Genomic DNA, 20,632 nt, shown 5'->3' with positions numbered 1-20,632 from the left:
TCATGATAAAATTAATTTCGTGAAAGTTCGCAGATATATTTCACTTAACTTTGGACTTTCATCAAGAAATTTTCACTTTCCGTGCATAACATTAAAATGTTAACACATTTAGCATATATCGTTAATATAAAAAATCACACCCATTTGTATAGCTAACGAGAGAATATCGAAGAAATTATTCAATTACAAGCCATATGTTAGAAGAAGCGGAGGATCTCCACGATATATAATAATATTATTGCCTTGTCAACTGCATCAACTGCACCTGACATGAATCCGGAACAAACTTTTGGCCTTAAACCGTGAAGTCGAAAAAGATGACTTCCTCACGTGTACAGTATCTTATCTTGTCAATAAATAGATAAATAATTTGAGACAATTATGATTTTTATTTGTTACAATAAATTAGATTCAAACTTACACTTTATAAAATGTCTTACAATAAAGTTCAGTCCAGATTTAGGAAGTTGTTGTTTAGTCAACAGTCCGAAGACAGGTCTGAACCTCACAAGTGATCTTTTTATAGCGATGTACCAAAGTACATATGATATTTCCATGCAGGAATTCTGCGTTATCATATGATGAAGGATCGGTGGAGCGGAGAAAGACTCTCTCCGGCACCGGGATTCGAACCCGGGTTTTCAGCTCTACTTGCTGACGCTCTATCCACTAACCCACACCGGATTCCAATTCCGATGCCGGATTGAATCCTCTCACTAAGAGGTGGAGCTTAAACTGAAAGGATTCATTCCGACATCGGAATTGGAATCCGGTGTGGGTTAGTGGATAGAGTGTAAGCACGTAGACCTGAAAACTCGGGTTCGAATCCCGGTGCCGGAGAGAGTTTTTCACCGCTCCACCGATCCTTCATCTCACAAGTGATGCCAACAATGCACCATTTATGAGGCAACTAAGCCAGGAGATAATAGGGTACTATGGCCAGTTCCTTTCCCTCTGCATTGCATACATCGCCAATTACATACAAGTTCATGATTTAGAAAGTGTAGGTGTATAATCTAACAAGTCTTTTGAAAAATGTTTGTAAATTCATATCCATCCTCTTGCGTCAAATAAAAGTAACAATTTTTTCAACGATTCCTTGTATTCCTCACTCAACTTCATACCGTTATTTTCATTTTCTTGAGCCATGTTTTCAATTTCGATAACTTTGCTCCTGTCCGCAAGAGTGGCACTACGAAAGACGATGGTTACGAGCACTGCGTAGAGACCCCTCTTGTCCAAGTATTCATTAATCAGACCGATTCTGGGCTGGAGATGTGAATGCTTCAGCAACGTGAGGGTCTCGCAGAGTGTGTTATTGTACTCCTGTATCAACAGTTCGGAATGTTCAAGTGCTTCAGCCGAGGCACTACTATGAATGAAATTGTGCACATCCACTGCTGGGGATGTCCAATACGTTACCTGGAAATCGACAAATCTGGAACAAAAATAAATTAATATCTAAAATATTGAACATCAAATATTCATATGTATGAGGTCTCGCCCACCTCATTTAATATTACACGACTAATATGAACTAGTCAATTGTATTATTACTATTAAATACGAGAAAAATTCGTACCGGCACCGGGAATCGAACCCAGGACCTCTCAGCTTTGCGCGCTGAGCGCTCTTACCAACTGAGCCATGCCGGGACACGATCCACGGCGCCGGCCGTGATGTATTAACTGTTAGCAGTTGTCATGAACTGATGTTGAATATGGCCATAAGTCATTTAAATTTGCGCTCCTGCATATATGACGTGTATCGTCTCAAGTGCAGGTAGTAAGGCCGTAAAAAGCATTACAAGAGGGGTTCGGCCGGCGCCGTGGATCGTGTCCCGGCATGGCTCAGTTGGTAAGAGCGCTCAGCGCGCAGAGCTGAGAGGTCCTGGGTTCGATTCCCGGTGCCGGTACGAATTTTTCTCGTATTTAATAATAATAAAATATTGAACTTTGTAATGGAACATTTGTTTTTATATTCATAAATGATACTGTGTATCTCAGATATTATCTTATAAAGTAGGAAGAAATCTATTTTTCTTTATTTTTGCTAGAATTAGAGTTAATAATTATAAGGTTGGGACAGCAGCGATGAGAATACAAACATAATGAATAAACATATCGTTACTGGTTTAGTAACTGTTTTGCGGCCTTCACCGCCTCAGTGACACATCTCCATAGAGTTCTGTCAGTTTCCTTATCTTTCAATCTTCTGATTGCATAATGCTCTCAGATCGTCTTCCACACAACCGATCCATCTATTTGGCGGTCCTGCTAGTGCATAGGTTGGTAAAAGTGAGAACTTTACATAGATACTCTTCATCTCTTCTAGATAGGTGGCCCAACCAACTTACTCCCTTTGATTTAATTTTCCTTATTAGCCTACGTCTGACTCTTTAAATGTAGTAGATGATAATATAATTCAACATTATATCTAATACGTCATCATCAAGCTTCGAGACTTCGGACCCAATAGAGCAGTTCGGTGCGAAATCCGCATAACGGCGTACTGAGTATAGTGGTGAAAAGTACAGTGGGTGGGGGTAGTGTAGAATGAATGCCAACAAATACACAAAGAGGGTTGCGAAATTCAAGAAACTAGCACACATTCTTCCTCTACCTCCAGAGTCCATTGTTACTAGATGGGCTACATGGCTTAATGCAGCTATTTATTGTGCCAAATACTCCCGTACAATTGTGCAGATAATCAACACATTGAGTGACGACTGTTCTGCAATCAGAATAATTAAACCTCTGGATTTGAAGGTTCTGACGAATAATTTGGTTTCCATACAAACCCATTTTCAAACTGTCTGAAACTATTACACGGTTAGAAAAGTCAGAGTCGGAAGCCCTCAAATTAGTTGAGGACATGACACAGAGAATTAATGAGACACCAAATAAGTACACTGGTTAATCAACGTGTAAAACAGAAGTAGAAATCAATTTTATGTAAAAATAACGGATATGTAACATTGTGTAACATAAACAGAAAATTAGTGGACATAGAGTCATCCGAGAATAAAGGACAGCCTCTTAGAAATTGCAATGATGTTAGGTATTTTTCGTTTTGCTCCTATCACGTCTTGCGACGTAGAGCGCAGCTTTTCACAGTACAAACTGTGTTTGGCAGAAAACCGAAAAAGATTTACGTTTCATACACTGAGAATCTATCTTGCAGTACATTGCAATTCGGTACTGTAACTGCACTTCCTAAAGAAGACCAATAGGATAAATGAAGAAATTAAAATTGCTGCATGTTTATTTCCTCTATTAATACTGTGTAGCCTATAATGAAACACAAATGTTTATAAAAGGAGAATAAATGCTTTTCACATTCTTTTGACATTGTCATCGTGTAACGTATATTATTTACTTTCAGAATGTACATATATGTGTGTGTTTCCCCATACTACCATACTCTACTCTAAACAGCAACGTTGCTACCTCAACACATCTCTACCTTTCACTACCTGCAGCGAGTCAACAACCTATAGTACATGCACAGTAAACTTATTGTATCGGGTCCCAAGTCTCGAAGACTAGTCACTATCCTTAGCAGGACCAAACATACGTCTGAGAATCTTCGTTTCAAAAATTCTAATTCTCATTTCATCATGTTTTTGGAAGCCCATGTTTCAAATCCATATAATAGAACATGTTTTATCAGAGTTTTATACAATAAGCATTTAGTTCTTATATTGATGTTGTGTGATCTGAAATGTTTCCTTTTTCCGAAATAATGTCTATCTATTGCCCCCGTCTATGCTGGGTTTCAATATTTAAATTATTGCTAGTATTAACCATACTAACCAGATATTTGAACTGTGATACTCTTTCTATATTATAGTTGCCAATATGTAAGATGTAATGTTATGTGGTTGAGTTCTCACCTCCGCGTATTTAGTCTCTCTCTCATCTACGCATAAGCACATTTTTTTGTGCTCAGTATCTAACTTCATGAATGGATCTTTCACTCACTTGAGGTTCTATCTATAAGACTGACAGCATCTGCATAAAAATAATCGGGTATTTAAACTCGAATTTGAAGAACATAATATGAAAGATTACAAAAATCCGAGCAAAAAAGTACACAATAAATTATAGATTCCAATAAGATCCGGAACTGGGTAAGGATTATTAAGAGAGAAGTAACGTTAAAATATGGCTCCCGTTGGGATTGTTACAGCACAAAGAGATGAAAACACAGAATAACGTAATAAGAGACAGTAAACAGTGGATAAATGTATTCTGTAAGACACGCGAAACAATTGTTATTGGGGCTAACATATTCCAACTAATTCATATCACTAGAAAGCCAGATACAATATGGATGTAGGAACTGCAGTATGTCATTGAAAGGCCAGCAGAAGAGACGGAAGGGATCACTGCGACATCAGCATTGACATCACTCAATGAGCAATGTTGTCACCTTGATAATATCAACAGACAACATTCATTCATCTTGAGTATCGTCGTCTTGATTAAATTCAATGTATTCCTCGAATCTTGTGCTTCCTGACGAATTTCTTACAGTTACAGACCTACATTATATTTGATATGGTTTGTTTACAGTCTGTTTTCTTACGTTTTTCATTGTTAATATTTTCCTTTTAAACTTGATCTACGAGTTCTATGGACAAGCAGTGGGAATTTGCGTTGTCTAATGACGACGCAAGGACTCATTTCCAACACGGAACGTTACATTAGCAAGGGACTGGTACCGTATCCATCCTCTAGGCGTGAATCTAGGCGGAGTTCAAGACTACAACACGGTCTTCCACATGGCTATTAGTTAGCATACCTTACCTGTCTCGTTCATTGAGCATATTATTAAAAAGCTAAATATGTTATCGTTTCTCTTCAGGTTTTATTGTTGGTATAGATTTGCGTCATTTTGTGCATTAAATTTGAGAGGAAATATAATCCATTATTTTAAAAGTTGGAAATAAAACTTCCATAGAATTCAAAACAGCTACACAATGATATATCGTTACGTGTATTTGTAATACTCGTCCAGCACACTAATCTCCAGGACAAGAAAGTAAATTCACAGTTGTACCTACACATAAACCATAAGAATGTATAGTTTGACAACTTCAAGTGAAACCCCGTAAAACACGGCAACTTCTGGAATCTGTCTCTTTCTTCTCTCTCCCTTGCTCCTCGTCATTCAGTCACCACGTAAATATCTGAGAGGGTGTGTGTGGGCATCGCGACCAATAGAAGAACCACTCTCCAGTATTACCACAATAACGGATTCTTCATTTTTGCCTCGAATGTCGGCTAGGAAGGTTCCATTATGCTAGCATTGCAGGCAACTAGTCAACCTTTTAATGCTTTTGTTAGCAGGTTTGACAAACTGTGAGTGGACCTGCAAGTACATAGTGCATAGTGCTCTCTCCCTTCCCCCCCGTGCTTTCTCACTTGCTCCTCCCCAAGACAGCCAGTGCTCACGTAGTAACTCGGTCAGGGCATGGATAAATATATAATAGGATGCGAAACTGCGGCCAGCACCATCTGGCGGCGGGGGGCTGAAATAAGATTATCAGCGCCCAACGTCGTAGGTGGTGTACATTAGAACTACAGTAGCGTGCAAATTAATCCGAACACGACATATTTTTACATGTTCTGTCATTGTTGGCCTCACAGCTGCTCATACCGCTTTAATTGACATCTGTAGTACGTGTAATTCCATTGTTGAAGGTCTGTCATTATTTTTTTATAATATGTGACATTTTGCCTGTCGTTTTGTACTTATAAGCATTTCAGTTGTGTTGAAGACTTAATATTGCAATCCTGTGTACATTCTGTCGTCTTCACAAATGGATACAACTCCACGAAAACGGTCTAAAATTATAACATTAGCAGAGCATTCTTCTATGACACAGAGGCAAATTGCTGCAGAATGTCACATAGGTTTGGCTACTGTTAATTCGATCATAAAACGATACAGGGAGACAGGATCCATCACACCCCAGAAAAAAGGAAACAGTGGCCGGAAAAGGAAGACTTCACCTGCAGATGATCGTTTAATTGTCAGGAAAAGTAAATTAAATCCTAGACTAACTGCTGTCGACTTAACCCGCGAGTTAATGGCTACCACTGGGGCAAATATTCACGTCACAACAGTGCGGCGTAGGCTTTTGGAAGCTGGACGAAGGGCTCGTAAGCCTATTAAGAAGCTACTGCTAACCCCTGTTATGTGCAAAAAACGCTTAATGTGGGCAAAATTACATCAACACTGGACAGTGAATGACTGGAAGAATGTACTTTTTTCCGATGATTCTCATTTCGAGGTCCACGGCCACCGTGTTTCTTACGTACGGAAAGGATCCAAAAAAGTAACTGCAGCTCATCTCCAACAAGCACCCAAATACCCCCCTAAACTAATGTTTTGGGGTTGTTTCACACATGAAGGGCCTGGAGCATTAATACCTATCAAGGAATGATGAATTCTGACAAGTATATTCACTTATTCGAAACCAGAATCGTACCCCAGCTGCAAAAATCATTTCCGGATGGTAGAGGTGTGTTCCAACAAGACCTGGCACCATGCCATACGTCTCGAAAAACTACAGAATTCTTCAACAAGAAGAATATTCAGGTACTCCCCTGGCCAGGCAACTCACCCGACATCAACCCCATTGAGAATTTGTGGTCAATTTGCAAAAGAAGAATGCAAAAAATGGATTGTTCTACAAAGGAGAAGATGATTTCTGCCCTCATTGGTGTATGGTTTCGCGATGAAGAAATTAATAATATTTGTAGGAAATTAGTGGAATCCATGTCAAATCGTCTCAGAGCTGTTATTAGGAACAAGGGAGGCCACATAGATTACTGAGGTATGTCTTAGATCCTTTTTTTTTTATCCTGTTTGAGTGTTTTTGCATAAATAATTACTTTCTTCTGATTAATTTGCACGCTACTGTACGTGTTTGGTACATTACCCAGAGTTCTCTATTTATCTGTTCGAGATATTGCTGGTGGAGTCGAAATGGCAGACAGAAACTTGCTAAGTGAACATAAAGTGATACGTGTGTGTATAAGCAGTGTATATATATATATATATATTATATATATATATATATATATATATATATATATATATATATATTATCACTCTTTCATCATAAGCAGTGTATGTTAAACAGTGATGTTTATGGACGTTGTAAAAATAGTGTTGTTGAATGTATTGTGAAGTAATAGTAATATAATAAATTGAACTATCTAAGTAGTTCTTGCAGAATTTTCCATTGCGCTAAATACCCAAAGAATACAATCCCAATTATCTAACCTTTTTCTTTATTTTTTGTCTCTGGTTATATTTTAATTGGGTAGTGTAAAATGGATCGTCTCTTTTATCTTCCTGTTGGCTCCGGTAAGAATTTTCAGTAGAAGATGCTGTGAGGAATAAAAATGTAAATGTTTTATTTTAAATTGGGCTAGTTTTGAATATCGATGAGGGTGGGAGGGAATACTTTCTGCACAGTTTAACATTTTCGTCACCAGGTGCGCTGCGAAATGCATGGAGTAATTACTCTATTCGCTACTTGGTGCGCTGCTAGATATAATAACTCCCCTCCCCCCAGCAGGTGGCAGCAAGATCAATTTCTACAACAGCGCCTCTAGTATGTGTTACGGGAAATTCAGTAAGTTTCGGATCCTATTATAGATTCATCCATGGCCAGGGTTTCAGTTCGATTTGTCAATCTATATATATTCTGATTGGAAATGTACAGTGCGTGTGTAAAGATGATGTGGATTCAGATTCCTACAACACCCGAACAAAACAAAATAAATCCATGATAATTAATGAATTACAATGCATTGAATAACATCTTAAAGAGCTTTGGAAGTGTGGAGACAACTTTGGATGACCGACCAGACAGTCACGTGACGGTGACAGAAACCAGGTCACTCAGATAGGCTGAGAAAGGTTGAGAGGAAGGTTCAATTCGTCCTTTTTCTTCCAAAATTTGAATCAGTGACGTGTGTTAAATGAAGAGTCGTGGAAATAACATTCGCTGGTGGGATCGCCAGCTTATGGAAACAGGCAGTTTGTTGGACGCAAAACGTTCGGGCAGGCCATAGGTTGGTGACGAGGATCAGCGTATTGCGAATCTCACCGGACCGATGGACAACAATGACGTCACGCTGCGGCGAAATAGGAACAAAACTGCTGGAAGGATCGATGGCTGTCATGGCGACTGTATAAGTTGTTGTCTGTGCTATGCTAACAAAATTTTGCGAAAATCCGTACTGCCATCTCATTCAAAGAAAAGAGAGCATAAACAATTTCTTTCTTGAACCGGTAGTAATAACTGGTCCGTTGACATGTTCGCTCATACGCCATTGACATATTATTTTTACGTTGTGCGCATTACAAACAGTACAGCAGAACTAAAGCAGAACACACCGCCATGGCACAACGGTGCACGATGTCATTCCTCTGCTAATTCCCGCCCTATACAAGAACCAATCAGATTCACTGATGGCGGATGATGGAGACTGCCACTATCTCCGCAAGCTGATGGCACCGGTGCGACACCGGTGGAGCATCAGTGACTCCATCGGTGAAAGTCGGAACACCGTGATACCATCAGATTGCTCAGCGCTGAGATTCGGAATACGCTCGATGTTGGAGCTATACGGGACAGCTACCCAAAGAATTCCAAGAAATAAGTGTGTAGCAGTTTCCGACGTGTGGGTCTTAAAAACACCACGATTTTTCGTACCTCACGCTTCTAGACATTTAGTTCCACAGATACATGAAGAAAGATGAGTACAGTGTTCATCTCAACGATATTGAGCACTTGAAAGAGAAAATTAAAGTATCTATTAAATAATGTGTCTAGGCCAACTGCAATTTGAAACCTGTAAAACGGAGACGTTTCTTAAAAACTTCGTGAATTGTGGTTAGGTGGCAACAATCCCACCGGCGGATGTTATTTTTATTTGGTGGCTCTTTATTGAACATGCGTCACCGATTCAAATTTCGCTATTCAAATGACGCAGTGAACTAATATCTGTACCGTCCACAGAGTGGCGTGGTTTACGTCGTAATCACCTGACTATGTCCACACTTAACGCAAATAATCTCTGTACTTCCAGAACTTTTCGAGATGCTCTACAAAACAGTGCATCACGTCTTTATCTTGTTTTGTATGAATACAGTAGTAATCTGAAGCCCGACAATGACTTGGCGGTTATAATATATATCACAAATTTGACCTATATACGGAAACCATCTGCATTACTATAATTCTCGAATAGAAATCTAATTAATTGACTCATAATTTATAGTATTTAAAAAGCATGCATCTCATACGTGACTGTTATGAGAACTAACTATGTACAAGCATTACATATTCAAAAGTAATACTCTCAATGCTCTCGGATTTGGCAGTAGAGTAACGCAGCATTTTGTATGCTAAGGAGTGCGTGGTTATTGGTTGCTTTATCATAGTGGAAATAAGGCAATTAATTGTCTTGTCTTACAACAACGCATCGGGAGCGGAACCAGACTCTAAACGGGGACGCTTGATAGTCATCCGTCACTGAATCAACGCTGCGTGGTGTTCGGCGCGGAAGAAAGGGGATGAAGAGAAATCATATGGCTCCCCGTGAGAGAGTAGAATCCGCTCTTGCTGCCCAGCCCTGTCTTATATTATTATTATAGGACTAACCTGACTTCCTCTACTTCTCCTGTGTCGTCAGAGTATCGGAACATCATGTTGTTGAGCCATAGATCACCGTGACAGAGAACATTTAATTCTTCGTCGTTTCTAGTGACTGCTAGACGCCATTTTTCCATCACTGTATCACGGATGTTGTATAGCTTATGTACGAACTTTTCCTTATACTCTGGCCATTTCTCCATTTCTGTTGCAACTATACTGACATTTCCTGCAAGAAATTCCTTTAGTCCTATGTCTTTATCTATAGAATATATGGTATCCATGAATGGTTTAAACATTGCAGGATCTTTTTGGTACTGAACCAGAGAGGCGGCATGAAAACGTGCAATCGTTTTCATGACAAGAAGGCAGTGCTTCAAGTCCAAACCAGATTTCCTGTTGTCTGCAAGTCGGAAGCCGCTTTGTTTTAGATCTTCCAGCACTATTGACGAAGCGGTTTCATCCGTGTGAGAATAGAGATATTTTGCAGCGAAAGGCTGATTACTTAAAGAAGGCACTTCATTCAGTAAGTTGTACATTGCCGGAAAGACAATGGCGAAAGCAGCCGTTTCATGGTGGAATAGATTTTTCACCGACATAAGCTGCAACAGTGATCAAATGAATCAAGTTTACAGAAACATTACTACAAATACTTTTATTTTGAAACACGACTTTGATGTCCACTAACGATAAAGGAATTCCATTAATTATATACTGTTTTGCACATTATTTTACTTGAAGTAAACAATTTACACATTCTGTAAAGGATTTTGTTTAGGCCTAATGCAATGTATTTTAATATCTGGCCATGGGAGTGGTCCAAATTCATGTTGTTTATCAAATGAAATTGAAAAACATTATGTTAAATATAATTCATATTAGATATTATAAAAGGATTTTGTTTTCTGAGCTAAGAGGCCGTGGGATACTGGCGATGTTATATCCAAACATTTCGTCTACAGCTGCGGTAGACATCTTCAGTGGTGAAGCACTCGAGGGCATATTGTTCTTCTCAGGGATGGTTCGGTTACTACAGACTCGAGTGCCTTACTATTGAAGGTTCTACCGTAGCTGTAGACGAAACGTCTGGACGTAACATCGCCAATTGAACAGTCTCTTAGCCAGAAAAACAATCACCCCACTGACACCGGTCGTGAAAACCTACACAATTACAATTATACCGAGTCCTGAAAGTAATCGTATACTTACTTACTTACTTACTTACTGGCTTTTAAGGAACCCGGAGGTTAATTGCCGCCCTCACATAAGCCCGCCATTGGTCCCTATCCTGAGCAAGATTAATCCAGCCTCTACCATCATATCCCACCTCCCTCAAATTCATTTTAATATTATCATCCCATCTACGTCTCGGCCTCCCCAAAGGTATTTTCCCCCTCTGGCCTCCCAAATAACACTCTATATACATTTCTGGACTCGCCCATACGTGCTACATGCCCTGCCCATCTCAAACGTCTGGATTTAATGTTCCTAATTATGTCAGGTGAAGAATATAATGCGTGCAGCTCTGCATTGTGTAACTTTCTCCATTCTCCTGTAACTTCATCCCTCCTAGCCTCAAATATTTTCCTAAGAACCTTATTCTCAAAAACACTCAATCTCTGTTCCTCTCTCAAAGTGAGAGTCAAAGTTTCACAGCCATACAGAACAACCGGTAATATCTACAACTGTTTTATGAATTCTAACTTTCAGATTTTTTGACAGCAGACTAGATGACAAAAGCTTCTCAACCGAATAATAACAGGCATTTCCCATATTCATTCTGCGTTTAATTTCCTCCCGAGTGTCATTTATATTGAAAGTAATCGTATTATGACGGAAATATTTAAACAATGAATTAAAGACCAAAAGTAATGAAGCAAGTGACAGGGGATTTGAAGAAATCCGTATTATTACGTGTATCGTCTATACAGAATTAAGGTAATATTTACATAGAAATTGCTATAGGAATGGAAAGGCGAATTTTTAATCGGTTTCAGTGGATTTGGGAAAGATGTGAACGTTTTCTCGGTATTACAATGAGAAAGGCCAGGAGTTGCAGTAGCAATGGTGACGTCACGGCATAACTGGCCCTTTAAAATGTCTGTGTACTAAACTTCATAGCAGAAAATAAAAACGGGAAATTACGTTAGACCTGAAACGTTGAAATTTTAGAGTAATATCTTGTATCGGAATGATAAGCGTAAGTTCTTTAATATCCAAACACACCCATACTGAGAATGTTCTCTTTAGCTATACTTGGAATAAGTTATTAAGATTTTCTTTATTAATATGATTGTATCGATGAAGCAGTCTTGCGTTGTGATAGTTACATTACTGTTTTAGTTTCAGTTATGCTGCATGTGAATACGTGTCTTGCTCCAAGTGCGTCTATTTTATTAGGCCTACATGTAGTGATGGAGCAGAGTTTCATTATTTTATTCGTAAACATATTTTTCGCGTTTAATTCGTTTCGAATTTTTCTCTTGCTACGCTCTTCATTTCCGCAGGCGATGTCCCCCTCTTTTCATCTTCTTGGAAGAGCCAGTACTTCCATCAGCCCGCATCTCTCGCTCCCTCGGCGTGCCTACATACACACGTCAAAACAGACAGTAACGCCACCACTGCGTTCCGGCAATCGTTCCTTGCGCGATCTATACCTACTATCCAATCGAATGAGGAAATATAGATTGTAACTTAGAGAGCAATGCTATTCTGATCCTATACATATTACTGTGTCTAATTTCATTGGTTAATATTATGCGCTGCCAGTCTGCAATTCTCCCTTACAAAAAAAAAAAAAAAGTTTCTTATACGAGAAAATCGATGGACCATAGAAAGACAAAATATAGTAATTCTGTTTGACAACACAATTACATTTAAGTATCGATATATTGAGCAAAAGTATTTTTCATGAATATTGATAACTAGGGGGCGGATGTTGATGAAAAGTCATCTTCTTATTTTTCACATTAGGACGATGCCTATTAATATGGAAATCCTTTCTATGTTAATATCAACGTAAAAAAGTAATTTCTTATGTTGAATTTTTTTACGTTTTTGAACTAATAGGTCATTTTTATATTTTTTGGCATTTTTTAGGTCATTTTTATTACTTTCAAGAAATTTTAGATAATTTGGAATGAATTTTACTTTCTTCTTTATCGATAGGTCTGTTAAATCTTTTTCTAAGCAAATAGGTCAGTAGTAATTACCTACTGAATACGTTAATAACAGTGAAGTTTGAGTTTTATAGTTTGGAACAGACTCTAAATCCATCCCTCATTCCACTGAAGGCTTTACTTCACACAACGGCAGTAATATAAAATGTTTGACAGCAGCTTACTGTAGTTTAGTGAGGACTTTGACCACTACTGTTCTTTTGTCGATACGGGGGTGTCTTTAGGTGCCCTCAATATGGTTCGAAAGGTATGTCTACTGTATTAGACAGTATCTTTAACACAAAGATTGCAAGAATTCACGCTGCGCCCATAATTTGTTTTGCCATTCACACTCCCTCATCTGGAAGATCTGGTAACAAAAGTGAAGCGCGGAGGAGGAGGAGGAGACGGAGTATGAAGGCTGTGACATGGTCAACCCCTGATTGAAACCCTCATTAAAATCTATAGTTTTCCCTTAAAACCTTCATTTTGTTGCGTGTTCTTTTCCTTTATCTTAGCCAAATTCCAGGAAGTCGCCTGTTCTCTCCGAGATTTGCAGGGCAGTCATTGAAACAAGGAGACTAATTTGTAAGAAGTTGTGGTGCGAGTACAGTGAATAATATTTAAATGTCATTTTCTTTTAATTCTATGTCATTTTTCCATTAGTTTAAGGACATTTTAATGATCATTTTAAGTAGATTTTTAGGTCATCAACATCCGCCCCTAAATGATAACTCTGTATATATATATATATATATATATATATATATATATATATATATATATATATATATATATATTTGGCCTAAATTGATAATAATTGTAAATACCTTAGCAATTAATCCTTCACACATTTGTCTCGAAGCCTTTATAATGATAGATATTTCTTCTGTCTCAGTCCCTCTCCTGAATTTGACAACGGCCCTGTACATATCACTTCCATAATTGTCTCCAGGCGCTGTTGCTGCCTCCACTTCGTTAGAAATTACTGTGATGGTGTTGTCTCCTTCTGCAGACCTCAGAGCACTCTCAAAGAAAGTATTACTCATCCATTTCGGCTTACAGATCTCGTTATTAATGGCCATGATGTCTTAATAGAAATATACCTGAAAAAAAGGAATTTCTTGGTTAAACTGTATTAGTATATCATTTATTTTAATTACCGATTTTGAGAGGAGTTAGTTAATTTTTTGCCTTAAAGAAATCTAACAGAAATTAACAGTATGTAAATGTTAATACTGGTACTTTAATGCGGATGTTAGTAGTGTTAATATTGTCGTGTGAATAAAGATGGCCGATTCATCAGTCTGACCTTGTGTAACAGATAAGGAACTGCCATTTAGATATCTATGACTGAAGACGCGAAATATCTGAAAAATACTGCAATACGTATTTGTAACCAATACGTCAGTCATATTGGATTAATTAATATCGCTATTTTCGTAATAAATTGTATCAAACCCATAGGATATAAAATATATAAATTTATTCAATTTTAGGTGGCTACGCTCCCTAAGAATTCAAATATTCACTGCACCAACACAACTTCCAAACGTCATATACCACAACATTATAAATGAGAAAGAAGATTATATAGCCTATATCACAAAAATTCTGTAGTGTCAATAGAATTTCTTACGAAAATGATGACTCAGCCTTATATCAAATTAATCCGATATGACCATCGCGTAGGGTACGAACATGTTCACGATGTCAACAATACAGTCACAGTCATCCATTTTACGCAACAGAAAAGTTAAATGTGCACAAGTAATTAAGGAAAATACTCCGCCAAACAATTCAATATCACAGACTGTATTAATATTTAAATTAACTTCACAACAAGTGACTTTCAATGCACAGATATGCTAAAAATTAATTAGTGATGTATTCAATGAAGGGGGAAAGGAACAGGTCACAGTACCCTATTATCTCCTGACCTAGTTACCTCATAAGTGGTGCCATGTTTGGATCACTTGTGAGGTTCAGACCTGTAATCGAACAGTTGATTAAACAAAACTAAACGCACGTTACATACAAATCAATGCAATATTCTATTGAATAAAAAAGATCCAATTAAACCATGTATTTCTCGTAGGAGCTGTCCTCTTTTCACAAACAACACAAATAAATCCGTAGGGCTATTGGATTTCTGAGATTGCTTGCAAATTTTTACCTTACACTTCACACCAGAAAGTACAAAATTGTTCAAATATTACGACGCAATAATTCTATAGGGCCTTCAAAAAGTAAAACCACTTTCCACACTTCTCAAATTATGAGCTAAACTGAACGAAGTAGGCCTAATCGGTCGATCACACGCCACGTCCAACTATGTACCAACGAACTTTCAAATGTCAAAACTGTTCAAACTTGAAATGTCAAAACAACTCGATGTACCGCACGACTCCACCTGTCGAATATCGATAACAATACCGGCATCTTATAACGTAATAACTTATGTTACCAACGAAGTGATAATTTTCATCGTACCTATCTTTAAAATTGTTTGTGAAGTTTGTAAACAAAAGTACCGGTATTCAATATTCACCACAGTGTTTAGAGAAATCATACTCACATTTCACTGATCTTGGATATTTCATATTTATTTTTATCGGTGTGACACAATCACCGATGAAAGTCACAGATATGTTTTAAGTCAGGATGTCACAGTCATAGTATTATCACAGATACTCGAAAATATCGTTTAGGCACATGTCCATGTGTGACATTCTTGAAGCGCTTGGCCGGCCTCTTGAATCGTTACCCGAACATGTTGCAGGTAGTAGGCACGGAGGAGAAACCTTATGTATGTAGCTGAGAGCCGGAAAAGTACCTCATGAGTGCTTGCTTTGTCTTCTACTTGAAAAACCTTACTCGTATAGTTCGAATTTTCTATTGATGGTAGATGGGCTGCATGAAAATTGAAATCGAATTTGTGTAATTTCTATCAAAGGCTGAAGATGCCTTAACGCGTGAATGCTATGGAATTGCATCGCTGCACCGAAAATGAATTAACGTAACAGAGATGTTAAGTAAAGATAAATACACAGCGTATTCCGAATCTCACCGGACCAGTGGACATCAATGACGGCACGCTGCAACGAAATAGGAACAAAACTGCTGGAAGGTTCAATGGCCGACATGGCGGCAGTATAAGTTGTCTGTGCTACGCTAGCAAATTTGCGAACTTTCCGTACTGTCATCTCGTTAAAAAAAAGAGAGCATAAACAATTTATTTCTTAAACCAGTAGTAATAATTGGTCCGTTGACATGTTCGCTCATAAGCTATTAACATATTTTTTTTTACGTTGCGCTCAAAACAAACAATACAGCAGAACACACCGCCATGACACAACAGTGCACGATGTCATTCGTCTGTTAATTCCCACCCTATTCAAAAACCAATGAGATTCACTGATGGCGGCTGATGGATATTGCTGCCACCTCTGCAAGCTGATGGAACCGGTGCGACACACGGTGGAGCATCAGTGATGTCATCGTTGAAATTCGGAACACCGTGACGCCATCAGATTGCTCAGCGCTGAGATTCGGAATACGCTCACAGACAAGAAATAGTGTGAAACTGTTCTAAAGTCTGTTCTCTGGTAGGAATTCTGAATGCGTACAACGTCGGAGTTCTCAAAAGTTACAAGAGAAGTCATTTTCACAACAGATTTTACTAGCATTATTCTGTACTGAATTTCAGATAAGAAAAGTAATGACACAAAGATTTGATATGAAACATATTACGCCTCCATGTTATGTAACTTACAGCGCGAGAACTCTCCACGTGCGTTCGGTATATATAGGTCATTCGTTATCTCGTAAAACCAAATGGTTGTGTGCGCTTTAGTATACAGTAAGGACTTAATGGTGGGGGTAAGTGAGCTCGCTGGCTACGAGCAGGAGCGTAGGGAGGAAGGGAAGCTTCTCAGTCCACTTTCTTCTTCCTCTGACCCGCAGGTAGGTTTCACGAGATAACGAATGACCTATACCAGGCCTGCAGAACTCATAAGTAGGGGAAATATGACGTCAGCCTCATTCCACTTTTATTGGGGATGATCGACTTCCGCGTAGAGTTCTCTCGCCGTCAAGGGTCCATCAGTGGCGGCATGTAATTTTCAAAAAGGATTGTAATAAATTCAATGTTTTTGTAATGCGTTATGTCGTTTCAAGATTTACAATTATGTTAGATATCCTGTCGGTAGTTTCTTTGAGATTTCTTTGCACTTAATCTGCTTTAGAATTTCGAAAACTTTCCTCCTATCACCTACGGAAACATAAATTTATAGTATATAAGCAATGAACCTTGAAAGTCACTATTAATTTCAATTCAAAATGAACACAGCGAGTGACGTCCTTAATTTAACAGTATATAAATAAATAATCAATATACAGTTCGTAATAATGAATTTACCCAAAAGTTTGTGCATTCCATAATTCTTAATATGGACTTTGTTGAAATGTGGTTTAATATTGAAATGACGAGTAGAGATAAATTGGATGGGACACAGTAAACAAGCAATTCTTTCGTCTTCAACAACAAAATATTCATATTTCCATTTCCTTTGGACTTATTTCATTTTAGTAGAATACAGAACACGGAAAGATAAGTCGGGGACTGTACCTAACTTATTTTACACAAAAAGTGGATTTAATCAGCTTTAGGCCTACTAGTAATAGGACGATATATACATAGGCAGATCTTCTTACAATATATGTACACATACATTTTAAAATTTATTTTACATGTCTTTTAATTTATTTATTTCCCTGATTCATTTTTCTCTTACTTTCTAAAGGTATGTTCCCAAGGATTTTATTATCTGTTCATTTGTAATTCTTGATAGCGTATTGTATACATGCCGCCGCGTTGATGTAGCCGACCGTAACTAGAACGTCATGACCGCACTGGTAGAAAAGGTAGGTGGGGTAAGAAAGGGGAGTAAAGCAGTCGCTCTTGGTAGCTACAGTTCTACAGGTTAACAGAATCTGTTATACAATCTGTTAACATGAGATTTACGAAAGTACTTTTAGTTGCTATGAAAACGGGCATTTTATTTTTTTTTACGATACCTTGTTGAATATTAGTATGATTTTTCCGTACGAGAACGATGTGGAGGTAAGTAAACATTTGATAAATTTATGAAAATTTTATTATACAGTCGTCTTAATACTGCTGCCTGTGCAGAGTCCACCATGCTACAGCACAGACTCCGATATTTACAGTTGCATCGGGACGGGTGGTCACTCTAATGCAAGCACTTCATCGCTCATCAATCTTATTCCAGTTTTAGGGAATATTATCGCCAGTGTCATGTTCCATCTCTCTAACGACAACCATCTGATCCGCAAACAATTTGGCTTCATACTTAATAAATCTATTACAATCACCATCTTTCCAAAGCTTTTACCACTACTGCATTCACCATCTTTTTACAGCTAATAACATCATCTTGTCATTACTATCAACGCCATCTTGTAACCGCTATTAGCATGATCATCATCGTCGCCACTGCTACTAACGTCACCATCTTGTCACCTTTGCAACTATAGTTCTTGGTCGCCAATGCTACTACCATCACCAATACACCGTCATCATTACCATAGTATGAAACATTGAGACCTGTTGCTATGTACAGTAGTGAAAAAAAACCGGACCGACCCTTGTAGCTGATTTCAGAGTCTTTTTCACCCAAAGCACGATAGACTTTCATGGTTCGAATCCTGCCTGGGAAGGAAACTTTTTCTTTTTCGTTCCTTATTCAAATTTATTCCCAATACTTTTCGATTGAAGCGATATTTTACTACTTAATTAACTTATTCCCAGAACATGAATTTTACCAGCAGTCGAAAAGTATTGGGAATACATTTGAATAAGGAACAAAAAAAAAAAAAAGATTCCTCCTCAGGCTCTGAAATCAGCTACAAGGGTCGGTCCGGTTTTTTTTTCCCCACTACTGTACACTGTTGTTACAATAGTCTTACTAACCTTCGAATCGGAAGAACTCTTCACTCACTTTTTACTGCTAAAGTAATGTAGGCTAATCCTAGTTACAATGTTCACTCACTTCTATAGTAACCGTTATATTGTGTCCTTATCTTCCGAACATTTCTCACTGATACGTCTGCGCGAATTATCAACCTCGTAAAATGGGATGTTCTCGGAGATTACCCGTTGCGGTGTGTTATGTCAGGAGTTTTATCACGGTGAAGCGTGACGTCAGTGCAGCGGCGGTGAAGAGAAATCCTGTTACAATTTATTATGTAAACGCTTCAGGTCGAAGATCCAACTCGTCCTTGAAGAATACCATGCAATATGACGAATGGAAGTCTTGTGTTATATTGTGTAATATAATTTTCTGAATACAGATAGTGAAAGAGTGCTATTTTAGTTATCTCTTTCACTGTTTGAAATATATAATTAATGATTGGGGAAATTACATGTACAGAATTACACATTTGTAATCAGTCCGTTCGTTCTTTCTTCTTTCTTATTTTCATCGCTGTGTTGTCACGCCAACTTTGATACTGTCTGTCAATGTGTGCGTCCTCCGTGCATTGTCCTAAATTAGCGGAGGACTGAGCACCATCCGTTTTCAAAATAGTTAACTAAGCAATGGACTCCGTACTCTTGAATTTTTTGTTTAGAGAAAATATGGGGTGGACTTTAATTAGTGAAAATCGGATCACAAAATGGTAGTGAAAACCAATCTTAGGGAAAGAAAGTTAAATTTAACTTTGCTGGCTTCTGTTATACATGAAGAACATGTAACATACCGAGCAATTACTCAACTTAGCTATGATGACGGAAGTCTTGTCTCCTTCTCTTTCCCTCCCTTCCATATCCGGTTCAGTGTTTCGTACATTTGGTCTGAAATCTGGATCATCAACATTCAGCCGATTTCTATATATACACTTCATATAACAAAATGTGAAAAGTATTTGTTCACAAAAATATGTAAAATACATTTTTCACCTAACTTCTAATAATGAGCTTATCTTGAGGTTAAGTTTCAAGGATTTCGTGCAGGGAAATAATCTTTGAAGTTAGACACACTTCGTCCTCACTAGAGATGGACTGTGTTTCCAGTGTCGGCTTTCCTTTAACCGTCACATTTGAATCGCTGTTTCAATCTTTGTTTAAGTAGTTACTTAACGACGCTGTATCAACTATTGAGTTATTTAGCGTCGATGGACTTGGTGATAAGCGAGAATGTTTTGGCGAGACATAGCTGACATTCGTCTTACGGTTTGGGAAAAGCTCAGAAAAAAACAGTTAATCAGCCTAAGCGGGAATCGAACCCATGCCCGAGCGCAACTCCGAATCAGCAGAAAAACTTGCTATGACTTGAGTTATACCAGTGACGTCAAAATGTCTTCAACGTAAATTTGAACACTCTTACCTTGAAAACTTCGTGTTTGAATTGTTAAAGTGAACAAAGAGATCTGAGTAAGCTATCATACATTAGCATACAGAATTTGTATATGTGAATATACCTACAATTTTGAATTTATCTGAAATGCTAAGATATTGTCTCTCTTAAACGTCTACGCTTCTCTGCACTAGCGACATCTATGAATTATTCATATGAGTTGTTATGAATCGAGTTGAGGGTCCTGCAATTGTATAAAAAAAGTTTATATTTTTAAGATATGTCTTAATTTGTGAGAATAATTCAGTACGACACCCGGATATCTTGTAATTATGAAGACTGCAGGAAAGATGCGCATATCGAGAAGATAAACAAAAAGTATAATTTCTCCATCAAAGCTACTACCAGAAGAG

The 20,632-nt window shown here is 38.0% G+C and overlaps 2 protein-coding genes and 2 non-coding genes across 5 annotated transcripts in view; 1 reads left to right on the top strand and 3 right to left on the bottom strand.

The window, feature by feature from the left end:
* Positions 1-20,632, bottom strand: part of LOC138705584 (uncharacterized) — an 83,729-nt gene that overhangs the window by 26,414 nt on the left and 36,683 nt on the right. The gene's annotated exons all lie outside the window — the stretch shown is intronic.
* LOC138705975 (uncharacterized) lies at positions 282-19,012 on the bottom strand. 2 transcript variants are annotated; one of them, XM_069834816.1, is made up of 4 exons: positions 15,419-15,615; positions 13,671-13,946; positions 9,692-10,284; positions 282-1,438 (listed from the first exon to the last, which is right to left on the bottom strand). In XM_069834816.1, exons 2-4 carry the CDS (start codon positions 13,923-13,925, stop codon positions 1,048-1,050), a joined length of 1,239 nt encoding a protein of 412 aa, XP_069690917.1. In that variant the 5' UTR covers positions 13,926-13,946; positions 15,419-15,615; the 3' UTR covers positions 282-1,047. The 2 variants fall into 2 exon arrangements, with proteins under 2 accessions (XP_069690917.1, XP_069690916.1); XM_069834815.1 differs by lacking the exon at positions 15,419-15,615 and adding an exon at positions 18,836-19,012 and having other exon boundaries at positions 284-1,438.
* Positions 1,580-1,655, bottom strand: TRNAC-GCA (transfer RNA cysteine (anticodon GCA)). Its single transcript has one exon. It is a non-coding gene; the product is annotated as a tRNA-Cys (tRNA).
* TRNAC-GCA (transfer RNA cysteine (anticodon GCA)) lies at positions 1,840-1,915 on the top strand. Its single transcript has one exon. It is a non-coding gene; the product is annotated as a tRNA-Cys (tRNA).

The sequence above is a fragment of the Periplaneta americana genome, chromosome 9 (genome assembly GCF_040183065.1).
Source record: "Periplaneta americana isolate PAMFEO1 chromosome 9, P.americana_PAMFEO1_priV1, whole genome shotgun sequence".
NCBI lineage: Eukaryota > Metazoa > Arthropoda > Insecta > Blattodea > Blattidae > Periplaneta > Periplaneta americana.
This window is presented reverse-complemented; position numbering and strand designations above follow the sequence as displayed.

What these genes read in the sequence shown, in the direction of transcription:
- LOC138705975 (XM_069834815.1), bottom strand. Translation starts at nt 13,925, where the DNA reads ATGGCCATTAATAACGAGATCTGTAAGCCGAAATGGATGAGTAATACT. An exon ending in GTGAAGGATTAATTGCTAAG is followed by an intron (nt 10,285 to 13,670) that starts GTATTTACAATT and finishes TCACTGTTGCAG; the next exon opens with CTTATGTCGGTGAAAAATCT. An exon ending in GGAGAAGTAGAGGAAGTCAG is followed by an intron (nt 1,439 to 9,691) that starts GTTAGTCCTATA and finishes TTTTTGTTCCAG; the next exon opens with ATTTGTCGATTTCCAGGTAA.